General features: G+C 33.5%; 1 protein-coding gene across 8 annotated transcripts in view; it reads right to left on the bottom strand.

Moving 5' to 3' along the window:
• The window catches only part of ESRRG (estrogen related receptor gamma), a 431490-nt gene that overhangs the window by 178542 nt on the left and 235490 nt on the right, over positions 1 to 17458 (bottom strand). Inside the window, exons 1-2 of one of the 8 annotated variants that reach the window (XM_026695751.2) lie at positions 17251 to 17458; positions 9960 to 10036 (exon numbers count right to left, since the gene is read on the bottom strand). The exons of 1 other annotated variant lie outside the window; for it this stretch is intronic. In XM_026695751.2, coding sequence (XP_026551536.2) covers positions 9960 to 10033 — 74 coding nt within the window. In that variant the 5' untranslated portion in view covers positions 10034 to 10036; positions 17251 to 17458. Of the gene's footprint in view, positions 1 to 858; positions 982 to 9959; positions 10037 to 17246 lie in introns of those variants that run through there. 6 more of the 8 variants (XM_087933488.1, XM_026695752.2, XM_087933451.1 and 3 more) reach the window with 6 other exon arrangements.

Here is a 17458-nt window from a genome sequence, read left to right on the forward strand (position 1 = left end):
AGAAAAAAAGCCAAACAAAATTAGACCTGGGTGGGTATTGCTAAAGAACTGAAATTTCTCCTGTTATAGAAATGCAACATCTGAGCTATCTTCATTCTCTGTGTCATAAAAATTAAATTAAACAAGTTTTGTTTTTAATTAAAACTGGAAGAATATTTTTACAAACTTCACAAATAAAGCCAATATGTCAAATATACTTAATGATAATTTGCATGATTTGATTACAAAAGGATAAGTAATTAAAGGTGAACATAAATTGTCCAATTTTGCAGGTTAATTTTAGGAACTCTTTTGAGCTGATTATATTATAACCACTCTATTACAATTGTTCTGCAATTTTGTCACTTAAAAAAACTATTAGCTTACAGCAATCTCTGAATTAAATTATATCTGGAGGTAGAAACAAGATTTTAAAAGACACGAGAAAAATAAAAAATCTCTGATACTTTTTCCCAACCGAATTAGCTTAAAATAAGGGTAGCCAGGACCATTACACGAGTTATAAAAGCTCTAATACCTATAAAGTCCTGGTAGACTAAGATCTCCCCATAGCTCTTAAATTGTATTGGTTAAATTAATTCTCTAAGTGTGAAATTTTAGCAGCTTTACCTGGACAAACGCTTGCAATCTTTTTCACCTAGGAAGAGGCTACATTTTAATGGTATGCCAAGATAAAATTCATTAGAGTGTTATCTTCATAATCACCTGTACATCTCAATCTAGATGCGAATCAGATGCTCTCATGCATTAAACAGATTCCAAAACATTCCGTAACAAGAGGTTCTTCCCACAAAACACCCAACCTTGCCCCCTCCCCTCACACTTTTATTTTCCTTCCTTTATTTACACTAGAGGTACCTAAATAATTCACACTGCCTTCTTTTCAGGCTGAACATTCTTCTGTTGAAGCTTGCAATGAGCAATTGCAGTAAGCAGATGGACACATGAATGGAGCAGGTGGGGCAGATGGCAGACCGCCCTGTCTGACGCTGGCTGCCTTGGCTTGCACTGCCTTTTCCTTCCAGGTACATTATCGTCAGTGTAGCAGAAAGGGGCATGCAAGAAAGGAGAAGGGAAAGGGAAGAGAGAGAAAAAAATCTATGTACAAACCTACGGGTTACGGTTAAATAAGCGACCAGCTGTTCACTTGCATTTTCTTACCAAATTCCACTTTTTTTTAATTTCATGGAAGATTCTCAGATGCCCTCCATAGCCTTTTACTGACATATTTAGCAATAGAGTTATCACATAAGAAAGGGATAACTTGAAACCTCCACTGGCAAGGAAACAGCTGATGCATTTGAACTAAAAAATGCATGCTGTTGTTTCCAGCCCTGCAATGTATTTCTCCCCTTACAAACTAGTCTGTATTCTGTGGTGTCAACGGATCGCTTAAAAATGTACTGGGTTTCTGCCTGAAGTGCACCGCTTGTTAGAGTCAAACCCCAAATCCCCACTGATTTCAATAATAGTGGATTCCATGTTCAAGATACATAGAAAGGAAATGCTGTAACAATGCAATTTTAAAAATCTCAAAATGCAGGCAATACATTCAATATGTACTGTAGTAACACCACGCAATACAACAAGCACATACAGCTTTTTCAGTATTGTCATCAAATCTTTTTATCTGCTTTTGCTCATGGTATACTTTTGGCATAACCAAAAGGTAGCATAAAAAATTTATTTCAGATCCCATTTATGTCCATATTTCTGATGCCTTACTTGATTTTTAATGGCCTTAAGGCCCCTTAATGGCCTTAAGGTATGTACATTATGTTTATATTGAGAAATAAACTCTGTGCCTACATCCTTAATCACTACTTCTCTTGAGATCTTTACCAAACACATAAAGCTAATTCCTGTCTATATGATCAGTTATTTTTACGTGTTTATCAATATAACAAAATAGAGTTTATTTCAAGCTTCTCCATTCAAAGGATGCAGGAAGCATTTTTGGACTACTGTAGGAACAGGAGATAATCCCAAAGAGATAGGAATTGATTGCTTTATAGTTGATCTGAACTGGCCAAAGCATTTGGGAAAGTGTTTATTCAAACTGTATCTTTGCATTATATATAAGAAATTATTATCAGGAAGGATTGAGGATTAGTAAAGAAAAATACTGAAATTCTTGGCGTATTTCTGATATGACACAAACAAGGGTCTATTTAAAATCTCACAAGACAGTCTGCTCTCATAGGATTTGCAGTCTGATTTTGAGGCCAGAAAGGTTAAGCAGTTTGGATAAGCTTCAGATAAGCATGCAAACTGTTACATACTTATGTCCAAAACTTGGTCCACAATTCACTGCATGGTAAAACAATATGGAGGCACACCAAAAATCCTTTGAAGGGGATGGGAAATATGTGTAGAAAGAGAAAAGGAGCAACTTTATTTGATCTGAAAAATCCATCTTTTAAAGAATTCTTTATTCTTACAACTAGAGGTCAATATTTTTGGATATTAATTAATTCTAAAATTAATAATAATTTTAGAAAGTTATGTCCTTGCTTCTCAGTTTTTCAATTTTTAAAGTGGTTTGGGAGGGTTTTTGCTTTTAAGAAACAAGTAACATACATTAAACAAAAATGAAAACGGGAAGATGAAAACACCTGAAACGTTAGGAAATGTATCCTTTCAAACATGGCCAAATAAATAAATAATAATCATTTCTGATAAGGCAAAGCTTTTCCTAGCAAATTCATATTTCCTACATGTTGTAAGGACTATGTGTATCCCTTTTTCTACATATGTTAATCTATGTATATTAATTAAAATCCAAGTAAAGATTTAAAAAGACTTAATTGCTTTTAAAACACAGGACTTAATCCAAAACTGGAAAACTGAATATTGCATTTTTATATATGGAATGTAGAAGCAAGTCCATATATGAGAATTATCTCATAATATAGGTGCTCCATGTGATTTTTTAAAAACTCTTTTAGGCTTATAAAAATACATTGTTCCACCATCACAATTCATATTTCACAAATATTTTGAATACAGTATTATATTCAGATAGATCTTTTAAAAAATATTTATTGTATTTATTTATTGGCATTCTATATAGATTATGTTTCAGATGCATATAAATGGAAACTTTTTTCATTTTGTAGAGAGCCAAAATACATATACCCATTGATTGTTCAAATCGCTATGCTTCTGAGTAGAAGAACATTATTCATGAAATTCTAAATTTCGCTAATTTATTTACTATGCATATTTCTTCTCCCAAATCACTAATGTATTTAAGTGGCACTATAAAATGTCCCGAATACATGCACTAGATTGTAAAGATCTGATAGCATGTTTACTCTAATTCGGTGCAGGATTTTGTTTTTTAAGTAAATCCACAGAGTCCAATGGGACTTAATTCCTAGATTTTAGAGTTTAACAATACAGACTTAACTCTATTAACTTAACAATGTTTTCAGGCACAAATTATGAAAGCTAAGAAGAGATCTGTCTGATCATAGATTATATTTAGAATTGTGTATACCAGTGCTATCACGTTCAGGTACAGCGAAAAGAACATCGTATTTGAAAAAAAATAATTCTTATTGTCCCCGTGCCATTTTCAAAAAATGAGATGTTTCCACAGGATGGGAAAAGAGCTGTACTTTTAAATTAGCTACATTGAATCTAGATACCATAATTCACCAAAGTGCACAGCTGCTACGATTGGGGTCAGAATTTCAAAGGCGCTGAAACTCAGCATCCCTTATTTTTTTCTCAATGGGAGCTGCAGGGTGCAGAGCAATTTTTAAAACAGTGCTTGCTTTGTTACCAACCTGATACACAATATATAAGCTGAGTATTCTCCAAAACCTTTCCTTATATTCTAGTCTTGAAATAAATCTCGTACAGGGGTTATCAAGAAGACTAAGAATTGTCATATGGAAAAATAATACCGTCAAAACTGTGTATTTATATATCAGGAAACACAGACATCAAAATAAAACGGTCAGCATACATTTTGTTCCATACATATAAACTTAGTAATGCTAAAATGTGAAATTAACCACTAAGATTTTAACATTTATTAATTTATGATGTTTGTAACTTCCTTGCCAACAAAATTGTGTGTGTGAGCTGTATGGATATCTGAAATCTGTAATGATAAAAGCATTTTTAGAAATAGAAATTAAGAGCAGTAACATATACATGGGGGGGGGGGACACCAAATCAAGCATAAAATAGCTCTATCACAATGTATTCCCATCATTGCTTTTTTCTCATTTACATGTTCATTCTGAGAACCAAGAGAGATTGCCACTTAAGACGTGTGAAATAAAAAAAAATAAACTTCAACTATTGCACAATTTAACCTTATAATATAGGTAAACACCATTAGTCCAAATAATAATAGTAATGATTTCTATTTCAGACTATATTTGCTTCTGACAATATCTTGGTTTCCCCCATTTAACTTAACTTCTATGGGACTGAATATAATTATACTTTGGGATAAAGACCTAATGCTAAATTCAGAGAGGTCCATTGACTCTAAGGGTGCTTGAAGTACAGACTGCTCAATGGTGAGGACACTTAGAAGCAGGTATAAAAAAAATACTTATGGCAGCAACTGAACAGCATCGTTTACTTAGCTTATTGAACAGTGTTTAGTAAACTGGATGTGCATGGCATGGGACTGTTTCTATTTGACTTTCCTTCTGCAGCCAAGGCAGGGCTTCTGTTTTTACTGCACACTTTGGTTCAATGCTAATCCTGTTTTATGTTATTCACACCTGCTGCTTACTGATGGTTTATGGTTTGTGCTGCTCTGGGTATATCTATGCTAACCCCACCTAAATTGTCAACAAAAGTCATTCTGCTGAACTAAAAAACAAAAGCCAATTCTAGGTTGTTGTTTTTTTTAAATAGCATGCATATATTTGAAGTGCACATGTATTTTTGCAATGATGTTAGTACAGTAACGTTTTCCTTAAGGGCTAAAATCCTTGTTGCTGTTCATATATATTCAGTATACATTTTGTCCCAAATATGGACGTTTCACTCCATCAGAGACCTCATTCTTTTTCTATAAATATTTTCTGAGACGTAAACAAATATATGTATCCAGCAATCTCCTACTTTATTTCTAAGGGGGTTTTTGGTGATCACATCTTTTCATACAGAATTTTCTTATGATAGTTTGGAAAAAAATAGCAAGAATAATGAAAATTTTATATAAATATGTATCATTATAAATACTTACATTTCATATAAAACTTGAATCTATTTTCAGTTTCAATTATAAAAGTGTTATTTAAAAATGCAAACATACCATATGATTCTTTGTGTTAAGTCTTCTGAACATAGATGGATTTTTTTTGTTGCTTCACATTGACATAATGGCTACCAAAATCAAATCTTATATGTCTAATCAGTCTGAACATTAAAGAGAATGATTCTATGGAATTTAACCTAGAAAGTATCACTGCTGTTTTAAGCAGCATAAGGTTTCTCTGATATGCTATTAAGAATTTCAGCAATAACTATAAAAAAACAAACTATTTTTGCGGAGATGTATAACATTAAAAACCGTAAGTAGCACTTCTTGTCCTTTGTTCCTAGGTCACCAACCAACCCCCGAGTTTTGTTTTTCTTTTCCTCTTTCCCTGGGATGCAATACACCATCGTTCCCACTGCAATTCTTTAGCAAAGCCAAGAATTACAAAAGAGAAGTGACAGCACTCATCCATCTTTCTTGGCATTATTAGTACCAATAATGGGCTAATAGGCTCTATATTAGTGCTTTAGTTTGTTCTCAGTTTGAACCTCAAGGATCACTACCATACAACAGCTGCAGAACAAAAATGTAGGTAGTTTTCCTAAGAATTCAAAACCGTGTCATATCCTGTGCTAGATCAGAGTGCCAAGGATCCTAGATTCATTTGTGGAATTTGCAAATAGTCCCAGAACCAATTTTACAAGTACTTTCATTCAAAAAGTCACGCAGTATCCCCTAAATTAGAAACGAAATTTAAAAACAGAATGATTTTAGTTTCTGGTATTACCAGTATTATGACATATGTAGTTAGAAACCTAAGCTATTTGCAGGAAATCTCTCTGTGTTCTATCACTATAACTGTACATTATAATGTACAATAATAATCAATACAGTACATTATAATCAATAGCCTTAATAAAACAAAAGCTGGCTATAGCCTTCTGGTTTTGCAAATGCCACTACTTCCCAGTTCTAAACAGAAAAACTCAAAACTGGCCCAAGGCCCTGAAAAATAGGTATTATAACTCAGCCCTAACCTACAGTATACTGCTATTGAACTCTTTCAAACAGAGAGCCAAGAATTTATTTGGACATATATACTGTTTGGAAGATGGCTGCATAACAAGCTTTCTGCTTTAAAGAAGAGCTGATTGTACCTCACTTACTTCCACAGCAGTTCATTTTTGTGAAGTGACTGAGTTCAGAACTTCACAACTGACTGTTAAGAGTCCCCACAGCTTTAAAAGTTTAAATCAATCCACAAAGTAAGAACTAGATAGGCATTTATGACTGATGTAAGTGCAATTCTGTAGTCTGTATTGGAGTTAATGCAATATATTCCTTCTGAATTGCAGGAGTATGGAATGACAGAATTCATTCTTAGCTAAATCCTAGTCTTTCCCTAGCCATATGTGAAATTAAGAAAAACATAGTTTTTTTTTAAAAAAAAAGCATTAAAAAGACCCCAAAAATTGAGAGGTCTTCAAAAACTTCTCTTATGTATCTCAAATTGACTATGGTTTAAAATCTAACTATGTGACTAGGATCTGAATTCACAATCTTATATAATAGCCAATTCTGGAGGAAAAAATCCAGAAATCTAAAGCATTATTTAATCAATCAATCCAATTGTAGTATAGAATGTGAGGTTGCTTAGTTATATGTTATATGCTTCACTGGGAATACCATATAATTATTAATTGATATATGTGGATTTATAGAGTATTGTTTTCTTACATTTTTCTCTAGAACTAAGGAGAAATTCCCTGATATTTAGAACGATTAATCAGTGGAATGACTTGCCTCCAGAAGTTTGAAGTCCTCCAATACTAGAGGTTTTTAAGAAGAGACTGGATAACCATTTGTTTGAAATGTATAAGGTTTCCTGCTTGAGCTGTGGGTTGGACTAGAAGACCTCCAAGTTCCCTTCCAACTCTGTTATTCTGTTATTCAGTGTGGCTGAAAGAAAAGTGTGGCGGGTCCTATTGTTGTAACTCACTATTTCCAAATGCTTTAATAGAAGGAAAGATTTCTCTTTTATTTTTCATGGCACTATTTTCCCCAGGCAGGGAATTTTATTTCTGTTTGAATCTTAAACTGCTGTATTTTCAGTGATGCATTTTTATATTTACAGTTGACATCTTCATAGAATGAAGATTTTCAGCGATAGCTCAAAAGCATGAAGTTTGCCTCAAGTAATCAAATTACTTTACACTCAAATGAAACTAGTGATTTTTAGCTAAAATTTCATAAATCTAACAAAATGTTTTTCTTTAAATGCCTTAAATTGCAAAAATGAACCTACCAATAAAATGTGTATATTGAAAAAGCGTGCTGAATTTAGACAAGTACAGCTGCTTAATCAACATGTCAACATTTTGTTCTCAAAGTCCCTGTCTCAGTTAGAGGTACAGAACAAGGAAGTTATTGACATAAATGGGTACAGTGATTTTACGGAGTGTAATCAATAAAAATTCCAAATCAATCTATTGTGGTTTTCTCCCCAATTTATCAACCGAATACACCAAATTTATCTGCATGATTGAGAAGAAATTTAACACTGTTAAAAACACAATATTACAACAGTCTCAAACTATCATAGTATCTAAAAGATATCTAAGTCAGAAGCAAAACATGATAAATATTATGTTTTTATTAAGCTATCATGGAAAGTGAGTCAAAATTCTTTTAAAAATGATAATGCATTCAGTTTACTGTCTCCTCTGTTTTCAGTTTTTTTTATTTTCGTATGTCTTTTTAAAAAAACCTAGGATATATTTTATTGTCGCCACTAAAATTAACCTAAATAAAATAATATTTCTGCTTTATTTTCCTTTAAATGCAGCATTTTGTTGTGGATATCAATATATTCAGCAGTTTCATATCAGATACTGATCTAAACTGAATTTCAGATCTCATATATTAAAACACAATGGTGAAATTTAGAATTATGAACTTAATGCTTCCCTATCAATATGGATATGCACTGAACAGGATGGAAGTGAGAAACATTCTAAAATGTTCTGAAAACTACTTTAAATAGATATATTCTACTTCCAAACAGCTCTTACTGTTACAAATAGGCCTCTTTCCCAATATAATTTGCAGTTTAAAATAGGTAATAAGTTCTCTGCTTCATAACTGCATACTTAAAAGTAACCTACTATTCAATTTAAATGAAGGGGGGAGTCATAACTGGTTTTAAACATTTACTTTTGCTAATGTAAAAGTGTTGGCATTTTGCTCCATTTCTGATAAGCTGGTGCCTATGGAAATGATTATACTTTCCTTATTCAAAACGTATCAGCAGTCGAGAGTACTCTCAATCTTATCAGGTGTATGAACAGCACAGCTACTGAAAACAGATTGTCCTGTTTTTCTCTCTTTCTGCCAGGCTATCAGATAAACCCAGCTAACTAACTGTATTTACACACAATCAAACACAAGCTGTATCTTGGAAGAACTGTTGACTGATTTCAACATGCCACAAGTTTACTGTTTGATATTAGAATCACAAAAATATGGAGAATGTGTACAGTATCCCCAAATATTCTCAAATTACAGCCAGGAAGAAATCTATATAAAAAGAACCACTGACATTAGAATAGAAGTGGGACAAAGGTGGTATGAATGGAGCCAGAATTGTACTTCAGATTTAATGCGATTTTCCTATAATGGGGTCATACCAACACTGTTCTAAGTTTGCCATATGTGAAAATTTTGGTGGATCAGCTATGTTTGTCTGTATTGTTTTTTTATTTTGTGATTGCCCTATAATTAAAAAAAAATCTTGCAGCATCTTAAGCAACTTATAAATTTTGTTCTGAATGTGTCACAAGTTTTTGACACATTTGCTTCAAGGTTCTGACTCAACTTACAGTTTCTTCAATTTGTATACTTTTTAATTCACTGATGAGTAAAGAAAGCAATTACTTATACCATAGGAATATATAGTCTACAGTCATTGTTCCACCAAATACCAAAGAGAATGGAGAAACTACTTTATCTCCAATTACTCTGAACAAGTGTTTTTTTTTTTTTCAGATTAAAGGCTGGGACATGATCTCACTTGAGCAGAACTCAATCTTGTGACTTAGTCTCAGGAGCAGAGCAAGCCATTCTCTAGATTGGTAGGAAAACAATGAGATGAATTAAACCAAGTGTGCAGTGCTATGTAATTCACCTGATTGTTGTTTCTCCATCTGTGAAACTATGGTCCCTATGATTGATGGGACAGGTGTCACTCATATTAATGTAAATCACTAGCTGTGGGCATTAGCTTTTACTAACATGACCTACTTCTTAAGTAGAAATCATTCAGTGATATAACCATACAATGCCTAATGTATGTCTTTCAGATGCTAAAAATCTCATCTCTCATTTCTACAGTTTTTAGAAAAATGTTTTATAAAGTGTACCTTAATTCATTAAGGCCATTTCAGATCCAAGGATCATACCTCTGCTATGAAAATGTTAATAAGAATAAATGTTGTAAGTTGATAAAGTAAATACTTCATAATGAAAAAAAATATTAATACACTAAGTTTGAAAATATATGTCTCCATGCAAATTTTATACAGAAAATATTGACCATTGCATTTATCTGCATATTTATATAAATATGATTCAAAATTCATTTTCTTATCTTTTCCTTTTTTCTGTCTTTGCTCAACTTAAAGTAAACAAAAAAGAAAACAATTTATTTATTTGTTGATTCACTAACCTACATGGACCAGGCTTGCCAAAATGAATTCCTCTGGTGTATATTTCAGCCATAATACCCTTTTCATCTGACATCACCTGGGAATATTTAAGAAAAAAAGAGAACCTTTAACTTACAAATCAAGCTAAAACCTACAGCAAGTCCCAAGATATTACAAAAAATGGAAATGTATTGGAAATAAACAAAATAGGCAATTATATATACAAACAGAAAAGTCAGTGCTTGCTTTCTGATACTTATATTTGGAACATTATTAAAGAGCAGATTGAACAAGCTATGTCATCCATGATATATTATTTTTCTAATTTTTCAATATATCAAATGGTATAAGACTCCTATAAAACGTTTAAAACATCACAGATTTTAGAAGAGAGTAAGAATTGTCTTCGGTATTATTTCTATGAGGAAACAAAGGAACAAAATCCCAAACACCTTACTTTTCTTATTCACTTGCATATATATTCAAAAAGGAATTTAATTGTTGCCCAGAAGTCGGTCAACTTTATTCCATGTGCCTTTTCGGATTATTTCTTACTGTGTCTAGATCTGACTTTTTAAAGATCAGGTACGAATACAGGTTTTCTAGGTCCTGAGTTCCTATATTTTTTTTCATGAAGGCTGAAAACAAGCCCCTACACATTGGCAATGTGTTCTGATTCTAACTAGCCACAGCCTTCAATCACTGATCACACCTATTAAAACTCTCTTTGTAGCCCTTACAACATCCTGCAACAATTCAAAGAGCTGTTTAAGGAAAAGTCATAGGATAGAGCAAAGCTAAATTGACATATCTGTGATACTTCAGATGCCCCACAGCATGGCTAATATTAATTTGTTTTCTTTGGCTAGGTAAGCACTGCCAAAACACATTATATATGGCATGTAGTTCCAATCAAAATGATGAAAAGAAGATGTGCATTTCTGTCTCACTCTAAACTTGAAAAGACACAGAATAAGTGAGATAGCAGCTTGCAAACAAATACAAATGTTTTTCCCATTTTCTCAGGTGGATTCAACAAATAATGTTTCATTTATTTCAGTGGCTTGCATCCAAAACTACCACACAGGTGGAGGAATTATCCTATATGTGGATGTTACTGGTTGCCCATCTATCTGTGCCCTTCCTTTATGGATTTCAGAGGCATTCCTGATCAATCCTCTCCTTATACAAACACAGCATCTTATATAATAAGTAATTTGGGTCAGTGTTCATATAATTTCCAAGTATTTATGCTTACAAAAAGTCAATCTTTTAGATTAATCTTCAGTTTGACGAATGTATTGTACTTCAGCTTGGATAAAGAACAGACTTACTTAATCTCATATATTTTGGTTAGGCATAAAAAAGGGTCCCTTGGACTAAGTTGCCATAAATAGCTACCACAATTTAAGCTCCATAAGCAAACATGCATAATTATGAAGTAATAATATCTATATTAATAAATTATTTGTGGAAAAAGAGCCTCTGATTTGAAAAATCTGAAACTTGACATTCAAAGTCAAAAGTGTGTGGACAAAGCTTTATTTGCACATGATAATAAGTGAACAGATTAACAAACTAGTATATTTTCTTCTTCAAGACATGATTTTCAATACAAACTTCAGTGAGAGACAATTAAAACTCCAATTCAATAGATGTCTTATGCCAGAACTGCAAATAAAAGAGAAAATCATAATGCAGAAGTCTAATATACCCCCAAGCACACAAGACGTATGTGTGGTGTGTATGTGTATTACAATTACACACGCACACATATTCTCTGTGGTATGTAAGCACATACACATTCAAAAGTAATTAGCAACAGAATAAAGCAGAAAACTTAAGTAACAATAATACAACAAAAATACAAAATCTAGGCAAAAAAATTATTTTAGGAAATTAAAATAAATTATAGAAATAAGCCTATGTTTAAACAACAGACAATAGCTGTTTCATGTGTTTCCAATTAGAATTGAAACAGTGTTACAAAATATTCTTTAGGGTCTACATGTTATTTGAATAAATCAAACTCTTGAGCTCTTATTTCCTAGTATAAAGTTTAATTGTAAATTTGGTGTTTTAGAACCTACATTTGTTCTTTTTGTTTTTTTACAAAGTATTTAGAGTTTAGGCGTACAGTAAAAAAATACAATTTTATAGTTTAATTTTAATTACACTTTACAATTTGGAGAAATGTAAGCAAAATCTTACAGTTGATTTTCTTTAGAATATGAAAACAGTAAAAGCCAATATGTATCAGAATATTAACAAAAATTTTTTGTTAAAAAAGGGATTTTCAATTTTCCTTTAGACCAATGTTTCTAATATTAAACTAATTGCACATTGGAAAAGTGATGCCTTTTATTATATCTAGAAAGAGCAAAGATAAATATCCTAAATTTTGTTGTACAAAATAATGTGAAAATAACTGAATCTGGATTACCTATCTAAAGGAATGCACCAACAATTGGAAACAAAGAAAGACAGAATCAGGATAATCTAATATCTACATTGTTCTTGCAGAGTTTATTTTTTTAAGATAAAAAAGTTTCAAAAAATGTTTGCACACGCACTCTGTTTATAACACACAAATATAGGCAAACAGATATAACAGTGAAACATGCACAGAGCAAGCAGCCACATGCTTATGCAACCATTATCAGCTGCGATAAAATGTGGAATTGTTTTATATCAATTTAAATAGATGCTGATATGCCTCAGCCAAGTAAAACTGGAATTCAAGGGAGACAGAAGGAGAATTGGTTCCCAAACGATGGCAAAACTTGTATAATGGAGATGTCAGACTAACAGGGATTGCTGGTTGTCATTCCAGCGCTATCAAACATGTACATATGAGTATGATTTGAGACAGAGAAGTTAAATATTTCACTGTCAAAGAATGTCAAGAACTGCAATTCATTTCCCTCTCTCTCTCTCATGTGCTCTAGGACAATGACAATTTAATACAAGGCCAATGAATGTAAAAGAGATAAAAACCAAACCAGCCTAGCATAATCACAGATTTCCTCTTGAGAGCTTGCTAGGGCTAGAAAGAACTAGACAGAGAGCAATATGTTTTTGTCTCTAGTGTGTATGCTATAAAGCAAAATCCAAACTATATGGAAAATAATCAAGTTGTTTTAAGCTTCTAGAGGAGCGTATCCAATTTACTTTAGATATCTTATCTTAACATTCAGCATTTTTGCTGATTGGTAACAGGCTAACAATATTCATAAGAGGGCATTCATTTAAGACTGTCAATAAATATTAGTGCTGTTCATTTCTATTTGTTTTTGCACCAAGACAAAGGTCACTGTGCATCAGAAATGTTCAATACCAGGACATTTGCCAAGCTATTTGTGTGCTGTTATTTAAACAACACAAACCAAACCAAACCTTGTGTTATAAGAATGCAACACAATTAGGCTCGGTTTTGAGAAGTGGCTTCAAGAATTACAAAGATAATCACAAGCAAGTTATCTTCTATGTTTGATGTACAGTTCCATGTGTTTTTAAATAATTGCAAAAGTGAGGTTTGGCTAATGAGGCAGCCCTTATCTGTCCTCAGCACTCTAAGCAGAAGCATTATTTTCCTGAAGGCTTAATATGTTTTTTTTTCCTTCCAGTGCACAAAATGTTGTCCAAAGTAACTTCAGATTCAGATGAAAAGAATAAAAAATTATGTCCTAATTTATGATGGTCATGAAATAAAGAAAAGACAGGAAGGGGGGGGGTCAGCTTATACTGATTGTATTATTTTTTTAAAAAATAAAATAAACATGTATTGAGCTCTTCCTTCTTGCCTGACATACTTTCACACAACTATTCAAGAATGCTGCTTTTATTAATGTTATTTTCAAAAGCATCAATTTATCAATTTTCCAATTTTTTTAAAAAAATCTTAAGAAAAAAAATTAAACTATGTCAGGGAAGGGAAGAAAATAACAGTGAAAGAAAATGATCATCCATTCAAGAGAATTAATGAATATCCACAAGGGCTTTGCTAATAACACAGGTTAATTACTGCTGGAACACACTAGGCTCAGTAAATAAAAGAAAAGAACCATAAACACATTAAAATGACTTTGGGAAAAAAAGGTTAGGCCTAGCAAATAAAAAAGCTGTCAGATATTTCAGCACCAGCTTTTGCACTTTTGTCAGCTGCAAAAATTTTGCAGGCAACATGTATGAAAAACAGAAACTCAAAGTTGGGAGTTTTGTAATGAGTCTATAACAAGGTCTATTTAAGTAGACATATAAGGATCCATTTTGAAAAGCCCTCCAAAAAAATCTCACTTAGACAATTGCCATGCTAATATCTTACAGAATTACAATACATATTTAGATTTTAAGACAATGATTTTTAAAGTAATTTTTCATGTATAAGAGTTACATATTATATTAACAGATCGGCAGAAATTGTGTCACCTATATTAGAGAGATTTTATGTAAGGAGAGGTGACAAAACAGTTTTAACTTTCTCTTCACTTAATTACCCCTCTGTGCCAAATATTGTTCCTCTTTCTTGATCAAATTTTAAGATCACTACAGCAAAGGAGGGGATATTAAAACAAAAACAAAGAACCTTTAATAACTATTTAAATAATATTAAAGCAAGAAAAAAACCTATACAGCAGCTCTCAAATTAATACCATTTTAAAAACTAAATGTGCTAAAATCTGTGCACAGTTTTTGATTCCACGACTCTAAAGCATCTTTTGTCTCTTCAATTGTGACATCAGGGTTCACTATTGAAACCATCCGAAGTTTGTTGGCATCTGTGCATTTTATCTTCTTTACTGAAGACATTCACAGTTGCTTTGTTTCATTTTAGAACTGTTGCACTTTGGTAGTGTGATAGAAATTGAGGATTCAAATTAATGAAAGGATCAAAGGAAAAGGTAACGTGCACACAGAGAATATATCTGAAGTCACAAGCCTATTTGCTTTTGTATGCTTAACATTCAGAGATCATGTTTAAATGTACTATACGAGATATCCCCGTGCCCTTTTTTGAATGTTTCAATTGTCTTTCCTTCTTCCAACAGCTGTGACAACTGTTAAAACAGTAAAATTAAGTCTGCTCTAGAAACCTTTAGCCAACATTACATTTTAATCAGAGGTTAGATGAGATTTTGTGTTATGATGAGTTTCATTTATAGTATTTAAAGTCACATACATATGCATACATCTGCACGTATAGCTGTTCCATTCTCTTATTAACTATTTTTTGAAATTATTTGTGTTTACTCTCTTCTTTTTCTGAAAAGGCAAACGTGAGGGCGGCAGATGGCTTTAAGTTTTTCATTCTTCAAATGTGGGCTACCTAGAATTTAAAATATGCTGTCTTTCTATCACTCCACATTCTGTAAGTATTCTAACAAACACCCCCTCCCCAATGCACACACAATAAAGCTCAAACTCTAGAAATATTCGGCTTCTTTATTTCATTCTTGTAGCTTAATTCATAGTTTGGTTTGTATAATGTACCACAAAGCCAAAGTACAATTACCAGCAACATTACTAGTGAGAGTCTGTGGTTTATTAATTGAGACACACATACACACATACACACATACACACAGAGGGAGAGACCGCTGTGCTCCTGGGCACTAGATAGCTCTGCCTGCCCACTGAACCACAGATCCGTCCGGAAGACTTTTAAAGGGGGGGCAGAGAGAAATGGAAGTAGACAGCTAATTGTTGCAAGGTGGGAGGAATAATAAGACCCTTCCACCAGAGCTAAAAAGGCATAGGCTCTGATTTCATTTAAATACATCTACTTTAAGAAGCTTATCAAAATTAATCATTCAAATTCGCTCTAAGAACCAAAATCAAGAAAGGTCTCTGAAAAAAGAGCATCTTCCTAACTTCAGAATCTCTCTCTTCCTCTCTCACCTATTCCACAGAAGAAGAAAAAAGCCAACCATTGCAAGTTGGAACAGTGACAACTGCACTCAGCCACAAATTAAGTCATTTTAAATCACACTGTACATCAACGGACTGATCTAGAAACTGCATTTCAATTACTATTCTAACATAATTTATTTACATTCTTCTGCAGATGAATAAGGAATCCTTTCTCTTTCTCTCCTTCCATGTATCCAAACATTATAGCACCCATTAGCATACTCTTTTTGTGTGTATCTATACATTTACCAATGTTCAAGACTCCTTTTACACACACCCCTCAAATTTGTGACTTACCAATTTAACATGCAGACACTAATGGCAGCTAGTAACCATATATCTAAAATACAGAGTCACTCCTGTGTATTGTCATGGTATGCATTCAGTCTAAGGCTGAGCCCCTTGCCAGCTTCTGCCGCGTCGGGTTTTTTAAGGCCAAAATTAAGTTTGCAGGCTCTCAAAGTTGTGAAGTGAAGCCCTGGTTTGGAAACCTTCTCCCCCTTTGGTTTATTAGTTCAGATATCTGAGAACATGCATGCAGTCAATAATATTAAATGTGTTAAATAGCCCAAATGTTTATTTTTATTTATACAAAATATTTTACTGGATAAGGTTGCATTAAAAAATAATAGCTGCTTTTAAATTCCAGTCAAAAGCAAACAAAGCTCACACTGGCTTTAGAAGTGGCACACGCACACACACATATGCACAGACACCCCTACCTTTGCTACTTAATGGACCTATTTATCAGTAAATGACTGGAGCCTTACATTAAACCTTAATTACAGAGCACTATCCTTAAAGTGGGATTAAACTCTTGAGCTGGTCCCCCACTCCCAACCGGGCTTGGCAAGAAACCTCAGAAAGAGGAAAGATCAAAAGATTACATAAATCTTGTTTTAGACCGGAGCTTTCTTCCACTCTTCCACTCATTTCAGGCAGGAGAAGGGAAGGAAATGTATCTTTCTCAGAGATCTGCTGAAACAATTCACTCTGTCTTTGGGCCAAGCCAAGTGCCTATTCTTAGTACCTGAATAAGAAATGATTGTCACTCGCACAGCTGTTTTACTGACAGCCACGCCGCTCCCCACTCAAAAGGTAACGTTGTCGAGAAAAGAAGAAGGAAAAAACAACAACACACACACACACAATTCCTCCACTTACTGAATTAGCAGATAAAGCACAGCACAAAAGAGACAAGACGAACACATACAGCTCTACTCATGCACGCAAGACGCCAGGAGGCATTACCTGAAAGCGGCTTTTCACGTTGTTTATATATAGATATATATTTATTATTACTTCCCTCCCCACCATTAGGAAGAAGGAAAAAGTGCGGGGTGGGGGGAGATAAGAAAGGAAAGCGGGAGGGGGGGTATAAGAAGAATGGTAGGTACCTACTCTTCTTCGTAGTGCAAGGAAAAAGATTCAGGAAGGCAAAGTTCTACCGAATCCATGTGCGCTCGGCAACCATTATTTGTGCACCCCAGCTATAAATCAAAGTTTCCTTGACACAGGCACAGTGCAATTAACACAAATGTTCTCCTGGTGACAAGCCTATGGGCACAGCCAGTTGGGACCAAAAGCTCACACGCTCCTAATCAAGGAC

The sequence above is a fragment of the Pseudonaja textilis genome, chromosome 1 (assembly GCF_049901715.1).
Source record: "Pseudonaja textilis isolate UNSWEBS1 chromosome 1, rPseTex1.2, whole genome shotgun sequence".
NCBI lineage: Eukaryota > Metazoa > Chordata > Lepidosauria > Squamata > Elapidae > Pseudonaja > Pseudonaja textilis.